Source organism: Nilaparvata lugens, chromosome 3, assembly GCF_014356525.2.
Source record: "Nilaparvata lugens isolate BPH chromosome 3, ASM1435652v1, whole genome shotgun sequence".
In the NCBI taxonomy this organism is placed as follows: Eukaryota; Metazoa; Arthropoda; class Insecta; order Hemiptera; family Delphacidae; genus Nilaparvata; species Nilaparvata lugens.
In genome coordinates this window covers 92,955,559-92,972,811 of record NC_052506.1, presented here as the reverse complement: position 1 = coordinate 92,972,811, position 17,253 = coordinate 92,955,559, and the positions used below count along the sequence as shown (strand labels likewise).

General features: G+C 34.0%; 2 protein-coding genes across 4 annotated transcripts in view; both read left to right on the top strand.

Moving 5' to 3' along the window:
- LOC111048518 overlaps nucleotides 1–4,578 on the top strand; it is a 30,205-nt gene extending 25,627 nt beyond the window's left edge. For all 3 annotated transcript variants that reach the window (XM_039425074.1, XM_039425072.1, XM_039425073.1), the window contains exons 13-16: nucleotides 2–155; nucleotides 2,001–2,214; nucleotides 3,481–3,569; nucleotides 4,322–4,578. In XM_039425074.1, the coding sequence (XP_039281008.1) occupies nucleotides 2–155; nucleotides 2,001–2,214; nucleotides 3,481–3,544 (432 nt within the window). In that variant the 3' untranslated portion in view covers nucleotides 3,545–3,569; nucleotides 4,322–4,578. The remainder of the gene's footprint in view (nucleotide 1; nucleotides 156–2,000; nucleotides 2,215–3,480; nucleotides 3,570–4,321) is intronic.
- A 503-nt stretch (nucleotides 4,579–5,081) lies between these two features.
- On the top strand, nucleotides 5,082–15,349 carry LOC111048516 (probable tubulin polyglutamylase TTLL1). The gene is given in 10 exon segments (XM_039425066.1): nucleotides 5,082–5,252; nucleotides 6,588–6,719; nucleotides 7,261–7,326; nucleotides 7,746–7,924; nucleotides 8,137–8,323; nucleotides 9,393–9,594; nucleotides 10,621–10,851; nucleotides 12,387–12,496; nucleotides 14,456–14,534; nucleotides 14,536–15,349. Coding segments are annotated over 10 exon segments (1,293 nt in total). The 5' UTR covers nucleotides 5,082–5,202; the 3' UTR covers nucleotides 14,593–15,349.
- The last annotated feature ends 1,904 nt before the right edge of the window (nucleotides 15,350–17,253 follow it).

Here is a 17,253-nt window from a genome sequence, read left to right as displayed (position 1 = left end):
GACAGAGTGTGGTAACCGTGTGGTGTCATACGGACGTCGTCGGAGAGCCGCAGACGTATTATCTGAGATGCCTCTGCAGCTGGCCATCATAGTCAGGGAGCCGACCGCTCTCCCCGAAAACGCCACCGTCATTCCAGAGGCCTCCAGATCCAACGGTCAGAATTACATTAGAAATTGTATCATAACTAATGTATGTTTCAGTATTTTGAACATTTAGTCCTGGTTGCACAAAAGACTGTTGAATATATTAATATGATTGAATGCAATGAGAACCAATCAGAGAAGACTTTTCTTCAAAACCGCTTTCTCTGATTGGTTTCAATCATGATTAAAGTTAACAGGCTTTTGTACAATCGTGTGTTAGGTTGAATTTCTCTAAAAACATTGAACTGACATCTAGTTTAAACCATCAGTTGACTCAATTGAAACACATTATACTAACTGCGACCATACATTGATTTAAATGATGATGATGACTTTGGAGAAAGCGACCCTATAATAAGTAAATATTATATTATTCAAATCCTCCGTAAATATTGACGTGTCAATAATTTTACTCATACTTTAAAGTCATTGGTTGAATCTTGATTGGTTTCCAAACCAATTTCTCATTCAACATCACAATAACTAAAATCAAACAAAAACTCCAATTTTTAGCATTTTCGCATAAGTTCCACCATTTCAATACTACAAGAATGTAATGTTATCAATAGGCCCATGGCCCATTCCTTTTCACCAGTTATTCATAGATTACAAGTTGAGATTCATCTGCCACAATAATTTCATATAATACATTCTTTAGCCTATATTTGAGCTTGCTAAGTGGGGTTCCAGTATGCCATTCTTTGGCCCAGAGCCTTGCTGTGGCATAAGCAGAACAACTGCCTTCCACACAATAAGTAAATGGTCCAGGGACTTACATCACCAGCAATGGCAGGGTCACCCTGGTCAAGCACTTGGCAAAAGGCTGCTGGCAGACGCAAGCCCTCGCTTCACCAGCTGGCTGGTGAGTCTGGGTAGAAGTCAGGTCAAACAGGTTATTGCCCTTATAACTGGACATGGCCACTTCAGGAAACATCTCCACACAATTGGACTCAGAAATGAAAGCCAGACGTGTAGGCTTTGTAATTAGTCTGTAGAGACTGCCAAGCATATCATACTGGATTGTGAAAGACTTGGAGCTAGAAGAAGGGCTCTGTTTGGCTGTGAGCAACCAGGTGAGGAATGGGATGTTGGTATAGGGAAAAAACTCCTGGACCTTGTAAAGGACACGGGAGTTGGTTTGCCTAACTAACATACTTTGGGACACACAATAAGCTTCGTTTGACGTGTGAGATTCTGTGAACCTTTGGATCTCTGAATCCGTCCCTTAAAAAACATAAACATTAGCCTATATTACAAAAAATGTCTCCCATTTAAATTGTCCAATTGTACCAATTGTTCTTCCAACTATATCATCAATACTGTGTTGCATATTCATACTTTTCACTATTAATTTTAAACTTGAATTTTAAAACACTTATGAAGTGAACAATGCAATTACTATTAGCAGTGACGATAGTTTCGACCTGGTCATCATCAGACTGAAGAAACTAACTCTAGTATCAGCCTAGTGTCTATAGTCCGAGAGATATTACTTTTCACACGGCTCTCTCTCGAAGACTGAGGGCCCGATGCTCTTTCCTTCACTAATCACTCCCACTGCCCAACAGGATTCTCCCTACCTTTGACTCAGCATCCAATTGTGCACATCATGCTTACTTCTCCCTACTACTCTGTCCATGCTACGAACTGTAGAAGGAGAAATCGGTCTACTCTCTTCCTGTTGAAAGTAATAACTCTTGGACTATAGTGTCTCATACACCAGGTCAAAAGTATCGTCACTGCTAATGGTAAGTGCTTTTTTCACTTCATAAGTGGTTTAGAATTTGAGTTTGCCATCATTACACACATCCACAAACGTTTTTTATGGGGAAGTATGTTGATTGTGACTGTTTCAGAGGACGGCATTGGTGTATTCTGCGCGAGCTACAGCAGTGCAATAGTGGTGGCTCTGGCGATCGTGGTTGGCCAGACTGTGTTGCTGATAGTGTGCTGTGTGGCACTGGCCAGGAGGGAGAAACAGAACGACCAGGTCAGTCTGCAGAGCGACTTCCATCCGCCTGACGACCGACACATCACCTGGGCCGATCAGCTCAACTCTAACAAATTGCAGTCAGTACCAACAGTAATATTCCACTTTCTAGTCATCTACGCATTCTTAAATGTAAAATATCTCAGGCCTGATTTCTAGGACACTTTAGCCTGTTATACACACATCAATTCCTGGCAGAACGAATTTTTGCCATCCTTATGAATACTACAAGATTAAACGTTACTCGACAATCTGTTTGAAATGATCTGTTCAATCTTACTTATAGAATTTATAAGGACGGCAAAAAATTGTTCGACCAAAAATCGATGTGTGTGTAGTAGGCTTTATTAGAATAATTGAACAAATTAGACTCAATCTGTAGATTTAAAAAAATGCAATTTCATAAATAAAATTGAAAGATTAATTCGAGATATTGTAATTTGATGGTCCATCATATTTGATAAGTGCCCAACAATCCGGGCCGTTGTATACCTATTTTCAAGTTCTAGAAACTCTGAAAAATGTAAAAACGAGTAAGAGTATTCTACTTAATGGTAAAAGAGTGTACCAATGTTTTCTTCTAATCACACTTTTTGTCTATTGTAAGATTGTGTAAAGTGGTGTTGGCCGGTAAACAGTTTCAACAAAGAACCTATAAATTAATACAAAATAATATTTAGTTTTAACCTACTAAATTATATTTATTTATTTAGTTGCATTTTGTAGAAACAGTTTCAACAAAGGACCTACTGTTTCTAAAAAATGCAACTAAATAAATAAATAGGCCTATAACTTTATTCATTTATTTATTTAGTTGCATTTTGTAGAAACAGTTTCAACAAAGAACCTACTGTTTCTACAAAATGCAACTACCCATTTTGCTTCAGTTTCGAAGAAGGAGATTGACAATATGAGCTAGGATTTCGAAGAAATATATTCTGATAGGTGGAACGAGGGAAGAAAACTTGAAATTTTTCTTCTCTTGTAGCTTCTCTAAATTAGAAGAAAAGAGTGCAGTTTTACCCAAAGAATATTTTTATAGTAAATTACAAAATCTACGTAAAACATGTAAAACATACATGGAATGTAATAACTGATAGATTTTTCTCAACACACGACCATGTTATTATATCTTTAAAGTTTGATATTGAGCCTTCTCAAGAATATCCATTGTATTTAGTACAAGTTGATATCGTTGATGAACGTATATCGTTTACGATTGAAAATAATAACATTGAAGATTGGCATAACCAATGAAAATCTTATTAGTAAACCAAAAATGACTGCATTTTCGCTATTGTATGGGTTGAAAAATTGAAGTTTTAATTTTATTTTTTCCCTTTCAGTCCTCCTTTTGAGAGTCCGAGACCACAAACGCCATTAGCGGCCATCAGTAACATGAGTAGCTGATTGCAGACTCATGATTCGATTTATAGTAAGTATAATAAGAATATTTTTCCAGTATGTTAGGAACGAATTTTCATTTTCAGTTGCTGAATATAAATTTTAATCAATCGCCTTCTTTTGAATTTTGGATAGTTTATTATTGAACCTAGAGAATTATAACATTATGTATAGCTTCCTATTTTATTATAATGATGTTTTATCTCTCAAACGCTTTTCGCCCGTCTGCTCCAGATGAGATTATTATTGATTTTGATATGTGATGACTGATATCTTCCATTGTGCTATAGATTCAAGAAGCCTGTTGAATTTTCTTTCATGTTATTCTTAATAATGAGTGTGTCTGCTTCCAAAATAAACTCAATTCTTTCAATGTGAGAATTGCACATTACAAAAAAAAGATATTGATTTAAAAGATGAAAAATATTGAAAAAATATGACTTTACATCAAAGAAATGGAAACATAATTAACTTCAAGTGAGCTTATTGTATTTGCATTTTATAAATATTTCTATAACGCTCACTATATTGTACCCATTTATAGAAGCCTATATTTTTTTATTAATTCTTATATCAATTTGCTACGACTTTTACTTCTACTTCTTTCTATACTACTTCTACTTTCATTTGATTCCTACAAATTCATTATTGTTTCTTTGCCTTATTTTTATGTCCATCCATTTCTATTCATATTTATCACTTCAATATGCTACTTCCTTTGCATCAAATTATTTCTGAGTGAATTTCTTCTTCATCTATATCTGCCATTTTTTATTTTTCCAGGTGCGAAACTGCCATACATCTTGGAGGTATCCTTAAATTCTATTTGCATCAACTCAGCTATCATTTGGAGATGGCGCCTCTGAAGTTACCATAACTGCCTTTCAAGAGCAAAAATTAACATGATTTACAGTATTACATTAACATTCTATCTTTAAGTACAGTAGCTTGAGTGAACTTTTTCTAGTGAATGAACAATATAGAATTGTCATGTTGTTTATTATTGTATTATCATTTGAGAATAAAAGACATGTTTTTTATTCAAATTTGAATTTATCAAAATTGGCACCCTACATAAGACAAAAGCTGTGATAACGGACACTAAAGGTAGCAGTTAGCAGAGATAATACATCACATTCTATTGAAAAATAATGAATTCGGAATATCTCCTATGAAGGCTACGGTATTCATTATCAAAAATTAATAAAAACAAATGTTGGTTCCATATCATTAAATATTATCATTCTGAATATAAATAATATATTCTGTATCATTATAACTCAGAGCTGTTAATTTGTAATAATTAATATTGCAAATATAATTTTGTAAATAAAGCAAATGTGGCACATTATTAATTGTGTCAAGGAGGTTAGATTTCTTTAGATAGAAAAGATTAAAAATAGTTTTGTAGAAAAGTATACATTATATAAGCTACGTTTATTAAGGTATATACCAATAAACGTATGGTATGTTGGTATGTTTATTACATATCTACCAATGATCGTAATCAATATAGCTCAAAGGTCTCCCTCCAATAATATTATTGCCAATAGCATTGTTGTCTGCCGTTGTCATGGTTACCACAGCATTGTTTGATCCATCATCTAGCTTTCAACTAACAGACCTTTTTATCACTGAATAATTATCATCAAACTGTCAGCATAATGGAAAAGCATAAAGCAGCCATAGCGCATAATGGATTAATGTATGGACGGTAAGTGTCATTCCAGTTATTATAAATATATTTGATTATCGTAGATTATTTTTAGTATTAATCAATACATGTTGATTTTGATAATATAATATGTTAATTTCAGTAATATATGTTCTATTACTGATCAATGACAATTTTACTTTTCTATAGTTGAATACTGTAACTAACTTTACTGTGATAGAAATACATTTTTATAGTACGTTACCGTACCGTATTTATAAGTTTTAATCGTCCGTGGTCTATGAGTTCTATGATAGACTACGTATGTCATTAATAATGGGGTATCATCTACCGGGAACTGTCAAGTAACCGCATGATGCAGGATGATATTTTACTCATTTCATTTCATTTATACATTACTGATTTAATATAATTTTATTGCATTCGAAAGTAATAGGACATAATCATGTAGGCAGATTGAAAATTTATGTTATTCAATGAAATCCTATTAAGACTAATATTACTAGGAGCTCTGTGAACAGTAGACCTCACGCAGTTTTCTCATCCACAAGTATCTTATGTAACCTGTTTGAAATGTTAACAAACTCAGTTCACGTTCGAATTTGTATTCCATAATATATGATATAATTCATCCAGTTCCGTGATAATCTTTCCATCTGATGAAAATTATTTTTTTACAGAAAAAATATCATAATTTCTTCAGCATTATTTAGTTCATTTGATTATGATTAATCACCTATCAATTTGTTTTTTTTTTTCAAATGTGAGAATATTGATACTGATGGGCCTGCATAATACCATGACTGCAAAACAAAATATTGAAACCAAAGACCTTAATGATGCATAACTCTTTGATTGAAACCAATGTACTTAGAATACATTCTAATCGATTCTATAGGTACCTTGATTGAAACTATAGACCTTATAGAAATAGACACGGCTTCTCCAGAACATCTGTGATGAGCTGATTGATTATGAATAATTCTATAATCTGATTAATTCTATCTTCAGAGTAGATGATACATATTATAGTGATATCAGAGTAAGGAGGAATTACTTTTCTTTTCATATTATCCTTAAAATGCAAAATTTCAAAAAACCTTGTATATACATCGACGCGCAGTTGAAAAAGAAATATTCCTGCCAAATCTCATCGAATTCTATCAACGTGTTTGGCCGTAATCGCGTTACATGCAGAGAGACAAAAGAAAATCCGAGTTTAAACATAGACCTCACTACGTTCGGTCAATAATAAAGTGTCTAATGCATTTTGTTTGTTTTAAACAAAATTATAAATTCATGCTATTTAATAAAAACCCATTAAGACTAATGAATTATGAAGTGTCTATAATGTATTTTGCTTGTTTTGAGCAGTGTTGGGAGTACGATGGGAGAAAAGCAGACCGTCTCCTACTGTACAGATCTGGACAAATCAGTTCTGATAACGAATTTTGAGAAAAGAGGCTGGCAACACGTCGGCCCCGATGATGATTGGAACTTTTATTGGTATTTTAATAAAATTTTAATATAAATAAACAAGCACTTTATATCAAGTAGAGTTTACAACTTTAAAGGTTGACAGATGAAAAATTTGATCATAATAGACTAATGAGAACAATAATGTTCTAATGATATTAGAGTAGATATTATTTCTGAAATTGAAATTGAATTTGAACTTCTTATTTCGAAAAAAGGTGGTAGAATTGTTCCATACAATGATTGAATTATAAAGATTGATCTATAATTGAATATCTCTTCAATACTTTATGTTTCATATTAAACGGCTAACATAATCTGACATATTTTCTTACGAGGTCGTATATTGTAGTTTTAGGGCACACATTATTTGCCGATTCAGTATTTTTATTTAGATGATTCAATGTGATGAATTTCTTTACCAATGTTTACTCTTGTATCTTGACTCATCTCATCCTTGTCTGTTAGCAGATCAACTATTCGATCCAAACAATTAGAAAAATGTTAGAGTAATTAAACAAAATATCCATTAAACCTTGCAGGCTAAATTAAGAGAAAATCAATGTTGCAGGGCTGGTATTCACACATGTAGGAACTTATTCAGCGTTGACAGTGGATATAGGATGAACGAAAATCAGTGAGTAAATTTTTTATCTTTCCAATTCATGCATATACATTATTATATTAAAAGATCAATGGATACAAAGTGAATAAAGATATTTTTAAACCTGAAGATGGTGTGGATCACTGAAACTAGTTGTTATGATTTGTATTTTTCATCTATTATTCTATTAATATCAAAAAAGAGTACTATAATTCTATTTTAACAATAAAAATAAGTAGCCATGGATTCAAACATTTCAAGAGGATGAAGTGTTTTGTAACCATCAAACTTAAGTCTATACCTTCAAGGAAAAATACTTCAATAATGAAAATTATCAATGAATTCGCAATATATCAAATCATATAGCTCACTTTTATTCGAGAAGCATTTTAAATTTACATCACTTCCAATATCACCAATATATATTTAAAAATTATTTTCAACAATTTCAGGATGATCAATCACTTTCCCAATCACTATGAGCTGAGTCGTAAGGATTTGCTTGTGAAAAATATCAAACGCTATCGCAAGGAGTTGGAGAGAGAGGGGAATCCTCTCGCTGAGAAAGGAGACACTCACGGCAGATATCTCTACTTGGACTTTATCCCAGTCACGTTTGTTCTACCAGCAGGTAAAACCATCAAGTTGTTTAAATTATTTTCAAAAAAGTTGAATTATTTTAGAAAATTCATGCTAAATACATTCTTGACTGTGATCTGTAAATTTACTGGTCTATGGTAGGCTTTGGCTTCAATATAGTATTTATTTGAAGACTAAAGTTCATTTTCTCATCCTCTGTAAATATTTTTGAGCTTTCCAAAGCATAATTTCTCATTTTTGCAGATTACAATATGTTTGTGGAAGAGTATCGCAAAAGTCCGCAGAGCACTTGGATAATGAAACCGTGTGGCAAATCTCAAGGAGCTGGAATCTTTCTTATAAATAAATTATCAAAATTGAAGCGTTGGTCACGGGAGAGTAAAACACCATTCAATCCATCACTAGTCAAGGAATCCTATGTGATATCAAGGTGAGTGAATTGAGCGCCCATATATATTTTATCAACATTTTAAAATTCATATTCATTAGAAAAAATAAAAGACTGGATATCACCAGAACTTAGAAGAGAAACCTGATAAAATCAGAACTTTATTCTATGCTTTGGAACCATTTCAACAAAACATTATGTTAATGCAATTCAACACAACACCTCAATACAGAAAAACTTGGCTGAAACAACTAATACAATAGAAATCAACACAACAAACATTTTTTAATATTTTACAACAAAACCGAACCATCACACAGAATATACAGTACTACAATACAACACACAGCACAACAATACTACATAATGAAGAAAAATTAAAAGCAAAGCAAGATTCTTGAAACAGCACTATCAAATTTGACACAACGTATGTAACGTCCATTCCATAGTCAATGGTCATTGACTAGATAAGATTCGTATTGAATTGTATATCATGCCTTCGCCTTGTTGACTTGAATTGATTATATAAGTGTCTATTAATTGAGTCACAGTGTTGACCCTAGTAAAGTTGGCTATGTAAAGTAAGCTAATTGGTATAAAATATGGTACCTACCTATTATAAAATATATTTTTATGTATAAAAAATGAATTATCCCTTTAACCTACTTCCCCATTATCTTCTTCTCTTACTTTCCCCACATTTTCTGTACTTCTTCTTGTTCTCCTTCTCCCTCTGATTCTATCTTCTTCTTCCATTCTTCCTTCTCTTCTTGTTGATTTAGAATCTAAATATTTCTTGAGATAGAACTGGAATATCTCTTTAGCCCAGTCTCCTATATATTCTCTTTACTTCCCTTTTCTTCTTATCCCTTTTTGTATTCCTGCTCCTTATTCTACTACTTCCTTCTTATAGCTATCATCTCTATGATCTTCTTCCTTCTCTTCTCACTCATTTATCGTTGATTTTTGAAATCGGAATATTTTCTGGGATAAAACGAAAATACCACTACGTTCTTCTTATCCCCTTTTCTATTGTATGACACTTTTTGTATTGAGCTACTACTGTAATCTGTTTCTATCTAGTATTAATTTTCTTTTTCATGAGTTGCAGGTACATCGATAACCCTCTGCTAATCGGTGGCAAGAAGTTCGATCTTCGTTTATACGTGCTTGTGACGTCGTTTAGACCGTTGAAAGCCTACTTGTTCAAGTTGGGCTTTTGTCGATTCTGCACAGTCAAGTACGACACCAGCATACAGGAACTCGACAACATGTTTGTTCATCTCACAAACGTATCTGTTCAGAAGCATGGGGTGAGAATATAAAACTTCCATCTTAATTTACATTAATTGAAAATATTAAGTAAATTGTAATTGTATTTAAGTAAAGTATAAATTGTATTTAAGTAAAATATTAAGTAATTGCCTTTCTGAGTCTTTTTCCGAAACATGCATGCCGCTTTTTCAAACGACCTCGATCATTTCTAGAGGCCTATTCATAATATTATTGTTTCTAATCTGCTTTAATTCTAGTCTGTTCTTAGATTATGTGACTATGTAAATTCATGTATGAATGTTTTATATGAATAATTATGTTCAAATGACTTCTGTCGATGCAATCAATGTTTATGACAAAAAATTTGATTTGACTCTTCATACCAATTAAAAGGCGATCCCATACAGCAACTGACGAGTATGCAGAAATTAGAAGAAAAAATCAAAGACATTATTTTTGGCAAATACATTTCTCTTAGGCCTCGTAGGCCATTGCATTTTTCAGTCTTGGCAAATTCAGAATCGTAATGCAAAATTTCAAGATAATCTGTTCAGAAGTAGTTCAGGTAGTTCAGAAGTGATATGACGCGTCACCCGTAAACGCGTAGAGTTTTGTATTAGTAAAGTGTTACTTTATTTCTTATCCCCACATGTATAATAATAAATAAGTATTCAATGTATAAAGGGTGATGTCACTCGAAGCCAGACACGAACAGACAAAATGACCGCTCCCACCCCGAGTGGGAAAGCTTTAGCATTATTGGGGTAGGTGAGACCTTGTTACACCAGACGCATCCAGACATTTTTTATATATGCCTTGTTCATTTTATAGCCTGCTATGACATCACCCTAATAAGATGAATGGTAATATTCACGAGAACAGGGTTCAAATTGCAGCAACGTGGGGGGGGGGAATAGATTAGGCTACTCCGCATGCGCTCTGTTCCACTCACAATCTACTGTTTTGCACTAGCCGGCAGTACAGCCAACAATAATCTTCAACTGAATTACATTTATTGGTCTCAGCTTTTACTTATTACAATAATTGTATATCTTGATTTTCAGGGCGAATACAACAGCATGCATGGAGGAAAATTGAGTGTACAGAACCTGCGTCTGTACCTTGAAAGTACGAGGGGAAAGGCGGTCACTGAAAGTCTTTTCACAAACATTTCGTGGCTAATTGTTCATTCTTTGAAAGCAGTCAGCTATATTATGGCCAATGACAGACACTGCTTCGAGTGTTATGGATACGATATCATTATTGATAATCAATTGAAGCCATGGTTGGTTGAAGTAAGTAACGACTTCATAAAAAGTTACTCATTTCTCATTAAGCCTATTTAAAAATTGAATACAATTTTATATGAATTGCTCTAGTCAGACTATACGAGTTGAAGCTGGAACCTTGATGATAATAATAATATAATAATTTCCTTTCCTTTTTCCTTCGTCCTGGTACCCCCAGAAGAAGGGAGTTTATTACAGAAAATATAACAAACAAAAATGAAAGATACGCTTATAAAGAGGAATCTTACAAACAAAAAGTGAAGAATAATAAACAGAGCAATTTCCTTTTCAGTGGAAAATTTCAAAAAATTATATACCAGACTAAATTTAAATTCTCCAAAACTTTCTAAAGAAGGTTTGATTGGAGGAGTCAAGTTTTACATTATATTTTTACAAGAAAAAAAACATAGAAATAGTACATTGATATAATCAATCTGTGATCTCAAAATAATAATTTTTATTCAAATAAGATCAAAAGAAAAATAGTTGTAAATCTCAAGTAGAAAAATAATTTATTGATAAAATTCATTTATAATTGTATTGTGTAGCAATGAGTATAATAAAACAATGGGATTTCAGTTGTTGCTTATCGCAAATAATAATACACAAGAGAAAAAGTAGTTGAAAAAAAGGATCATTCAAAATCACTCAAATTATTTAACATAAAGTGTATTTTTAAGTGTATCTTATTTTTAACAATTGAAATTCTATCCAGACCAATTAATAATGATAATATCGAGTGACCTGGCTGGCTCAGGTCAGCTGTCGGTGTTTTCAGGTAAAAAACTGATCATTTTCAGGCCCTCTGACATGACATAACGACTGTTATTAGTCAGTCGGGACCTTGATGTTGGTTCAGATCTTGAAACTTGTAGCTTCCTACTGGAATAAAAATAGTATTGCAATACCTCACCTCAAACTGGCAAAATCATGATCATATATAACTCTTCATACCATCAGATGTCCTCCGACACGACACGAGTGGGAGTGATCCTGTCAATTTCATGATATATGTCGGCCGATAGTGGCCGTTTTCACACTTATAACGACTTAGACCGGTGTCGGTGAAATAACATGGTGTCAAATGGAACAGCTTTCGGTGTCGCCGACAGATATTTTATCGTGATATAATCAAATTATTTTGATATATTCAATTTACTTTGATATAATCACATTACTCAATCTACTGTCACAAAAGTATCAAACCATTTTTGAACTGAAAAATTGTAATATGAGTTGTAATTCACAACTCATAAAATCGATATCGAAGGTTTATTAATCCATTCTTTGTAATTTGTCAGGGGTGCCCACAAAGCTGACTTCGTCCTTGAGATTCTTGGGGCTCAAAATCAATCACAAAATCAGGCCCAATCTTTGGGGGGTACAAAGGTCAGCAGTGTTAAAATGTCTACTGACGAAATAAATTGCATAGAGGAGGGTAGAAGGATCTCTCTAAATTAAGGGGAGGGGGGGCTGCGTCCTTGGTCTCATGAATTTGTAATAGTAATGGCATTTTTAATCATTAGCGTACATCTTTTCAGGTTAACGCAGCTCCTTCATTGACATCGACAACAGTCAATGATCGGATTCTGAAATACAAACTCATTGACAACATCTTGAACATTGTACTTCCACCGGATGGCATACCTGAGTAAGTGGATAGACTGATGTCATTTTGTATAAATAATTGAATTTATCTTATTTATTTATTCAAGATACAAATGACATTGAATCGATACTAGATCTATTTATTATGAATAGTTTATATTTATGATAAGGTAAGTATAAATAGTTCATACTTATGAGAAGGTAGACAAATACTCTTTTTTCTATTTTATATAAATCAGAAGATTAATACGAGTAGTATTTGACAATTTTTTCAATCGTCAGGTTCTACCTAATTAATATTGTTCATATTAATATAAGTACGGTAGGCCCGGACTTAGGGTGAATAGCGCCCTGGGCTACTCACAGCTTTGCGCCTTTAAATATTTGGCACCCCAGCTAGGCTATAGCCCAGTCAGCACTTTATAAATTTTATAAAGTGGGGTCTGGACGACCCATCACCCATTCATGCACATGCAACAGGTGGGTTTTTTTAACAGTTTTTTGCCTCTGACTCTGCTCCCCAAGAGGTTTTTCATTTTCGAGGGTTGTCATACTTGAAGCACCTCTTGCTCCTTCTATGCCCCAAAATCATCCCAGTCATTTTTTACAGGTGTCTTTGTCAAAAATCAAACTTTGTCCGTGGCACCTCTCCTTTGTGTTTTTACCTTCGATCACACATGGGGTCAATGACCAGTTAATCTATAAATTGCTCCAATTTTCACTTTCAAAATCAGTATTTGACCTTGAAATTCACGATTATGTGATTTTTAGGTGAATGACCTCATAATTTTGTACACTTGTTTGGACTTTGGAACCGACAAAGCTCAGGCATTCAACAGGTGGCCGATTTGAAGCTTCCTCCACTCCATCGATTCTGATGCTAGCCACGTCCCCTAGCCATTTGATGCTAGCCATTTCACCCTGAAATTCACGATATTGTGATTTTTGGGGTGAATGGGGAGAATTTTTCATGAAATCCATGAAATGAACATCATGGATTTTTGCAAAAATGGTCAAAAATTAAAATCGCTCAAACTCTTAGAATGATAGTTCTTGAATGATTTCATGTTTCAGTGAATAACTCGCCTTGAAACGTTTCACATTATAACTTGACACTTGTTAGAATAAAATTTTAAAGATCTAACTTTGATTTATATTAATCATATTTTATTGTAGATTTTAAAGAAGTGCCAAGGTGTTGGCGATTTTGTAGTTTCACCAAAGTGGTATATCAAATTTAGGCCTACTTCATGGGAAGTATTAAGGCTGGGCCACACCTGTCATGCACCGTTCCGATTCCACTCATTTCCGATATTTTTGTGGGGTGGAGAGCTGATGGTGGGACAGATCACACGACATGAGTCGAATCAGAACGCTGCATGACAGGTGTGAACTAGGATTTATAAGGAGTAGGCTATCATTGACCAATTACAGCAATTACTCTGCTTAGGTACCTACTGTATCCCTAGTGTTGAAACTATATAATAATCTGTAACTGTATCAAAGATATGCTACTAATTTCAATAAAAGATTATTTTAAAACTAGCAGGTAACCCGTGCTCGGAAATGGTCTATTCTAAAACTTGACAAACTCGAAACTTGACCAAGTGGAATCTTGAAGAGTTTGGAATAGTTCTATAATCATCTTCGGTTAATTAAGAATCTATATGAAAATTTCAAGTTAATCAGTCTAGTAGTTTAGACGTGATGATGCGTCAAACATATAATTTCCCTATCCCGTACGTGTATGAACCAGTTGTTTCCTTTATTATAGTATAGATTATTGATTCCAATACTTTCCACACTCTTTATAAATAACATAATGCCTCAATGCAATAATTCAGTCACCCTTACCTTATTGTCAATCGTTTTGAACTGTTTGAATTGCAAATAATTTTGATAACTTGCAGAAACTACACTGTAAGTGAATTCCTCAGCTTATTGTCAATCAATATTCTCAACTCATTCTGGAACAGAGTATGATGGTTTGACTTTTTTCTAGTATACGATGGAACAAAATTCCCAGTCCAGAAAATCTGGGGAACTTCGAACTACTGTTAGATGAGGAATTTGGCAGCTCAGGAAGAACATGGTGCTTCTAATCGGTACAGGGATCACAGAGGACCTCGCTGGAAATAGAATTAAATAAAAAATTGAGTTTTATAATTTGATGACAAAATTTGTACCACTCAAAATGACTGTCTTTTTATCGATCACACATTCAACATCTTCCATATATAACTTAGTTGAAATGAACTATAATTTAATCAATTAATATTATCTAAAATTATGGAAACAGCTCAAGCTTAATATTTCTGTTACTAGGATAACTTGACAACAGTTTTGATTAGTTATAATGCTATTCAAATTAACTACTTTTCTTTGGCTCCAAAATTCAATGTGGTTGCTGGTCCAATAACAATTTTTGAATGAATGAACTACCGTGTAAAGGTTGTACCTGATGTTTGAGATATTAAAATAATCTTTCAACAGATCTTCAACAAAATTTTCGTGTCTTCCACATCCATTGTTCTTAACAAAGTAATGTAGGCTTATTATTATTATTTCATGTAGAAGGGTTCACTCACATCTACTTATCTACCTACCTCGGGCTCATTCTTATCCAAAGTACAAAGCACATAGGGGGCGCGTCGGCCCCAATTCTCAAGTTAATACATGTTTGATACAATTAACTTGTGTAGAAATGTGTAAATGGAGAATTTTGATTCTCTTTTTCTTAGGGCTACTATTGAATAAAAATAAAAATATAAATCTGAGTACCCTTTTTTAGATTATTTCGTCACGACATGTTTTGGCTACTAATGCCATTTGATTGGCAAGTGATTGGAAAAGAATCTTGCAATAGTAGGTATTTATTTATTTCAGTAATGATTGAGAGCTCGACGAGAGCGGTCGTATCGGAGTGGTTGCTGAGTCAGCTGTGCAAAGTTTAAACGTTCCGTAACAAAATATTTCGTGCTAGTGAACCGTGCTGTAGTGAATATTTTATTTGAAGATTTAAAAATGTCTTGTTTTATTTGCTCTAAATCCGTTCGGAATTCAGGTGAGCTGATTTCATGTGTTGACTGTGAAGCGAATTTTCATATAGGATGTGTGAAAATGACCAAGGACGATGCGGACTACATAAAGAGAAACAAACAAATTTTGAGATGTAGCAGCTGTTCCTCTACACGTCGCAAAAGTATGGTGAGTGAACCGACAACAGGAAACAAGGACGTGACTCTCCAAGAACTCGCAGGAGTTCTTGAGGTAATTGCAGGAAATCAGACGTCGATGAAGGAGAATATTAAGAAAATGGAGTTGGAGCTTGGGAAATCAATTGAATCATGTCATCAGGCGATTAACGACATTAATAAGAAGTTTGATGAACAAAACAAGCAAATTAGCACATGCCTCATCAACATCGATAAGCTTTCAACAGAAGTAGCTAGCCTCAGGAAAGAAAGAAAATGCAGAACTGAAGGAACGCGTCGAGGATATGGAACAATACTCAAGATCGAACATGCTGGAAATAAATGGTATACCCAAAAAACAGGATGAAGAAAAAAACAGAAATCATTTGTAGAATGAGCGAAGCATTAGGACACAAAATAAAAGCAGATGCAATCGACATTTGTCACAGACTTAAACAACGAAATGAAAACCTACCTCCACCAATCGTTGTCAAGTTCGTTCGTAGAACAGACAAACAAGTAATATTGAATAAAAGGAAAGTTACGAGGCAGTTTTCTACAAAGCAGATGGGAGAAACAGCGGACCATCCAGTCTATGTGAATGAAAGTCTAGCACCTACGCGAAGAAGGATATTCACCATGGCGAGAGAGATCTTCAAAAGGGGCGACATCAAATACCTATGGATCAAGGAAGGGAAGATTCTAGCTAGGAAAGAAGATGGAACACCAGTTATTGAACTCAAGAACAGTGAACAAGTGAAAAAGTTGAGCGTGATAAGTGCATCAAAGCAGCCAGGTAACCAAGAAAATAACAGTGTCAGTACCGTAAATAAAAATGTCATCAGAGATAAGTAACAGAGAAACACTAATTATTCATCAAAATATACGCAGTCTGCGAAGTAATTTCGATTTATTCTTAGTGCAAATGAGGAAATTAGAAAACAACCCGCTAATAATAGTCTTGACAGAAATATGGATACTAGAGAATGAAATACACTTGTATGGATAAGACGATTGGTTACAGCACATGGATAACTCCCAGTTCATTTGGAAACATTGAAAGATCTTCCAAGAAAATATTAATCACTGTTCAATATTTGAAGAGCTAACTTTAGTTGAATTGTCCAGTTCATATGGAAACTGAGGTAAGCCTAAGCAAGTGTGTGGCTACCAGTTTGAACACAACAGTCAAGTAAAGGCAGGGCATTACCAAACATTAGTAAGTTACAGTTCGAAATCAAGTTTAAAAGAAGATTCAATATGATATTGAAACAGATTCAATAACAGCAACAAGGCACGTCAATCCAAGTTGAAAGTAGATGATAGAGTTGAAGTAGATTCACAAAATGTTAACAAGGCACGCCAAGTTACAGTCAAAAGTAGATGTTGTTATGGATTCATCCAAAAGAAAATGAAATTGATATTAAATTAATTTGTTACACGCACGCGTCACCAAGTCACAAGAATGAAGAAATAGGATTATCCCATTACACTGAACAAAGTTTTCACTTGAAAAACTTGAAGAGATTAAACGAAGCACGACTTCAACATGAAGATTGAAGAGAAGACGCCATCAAAAAACGCAAGTCATAGCTGTGTCCAGCTT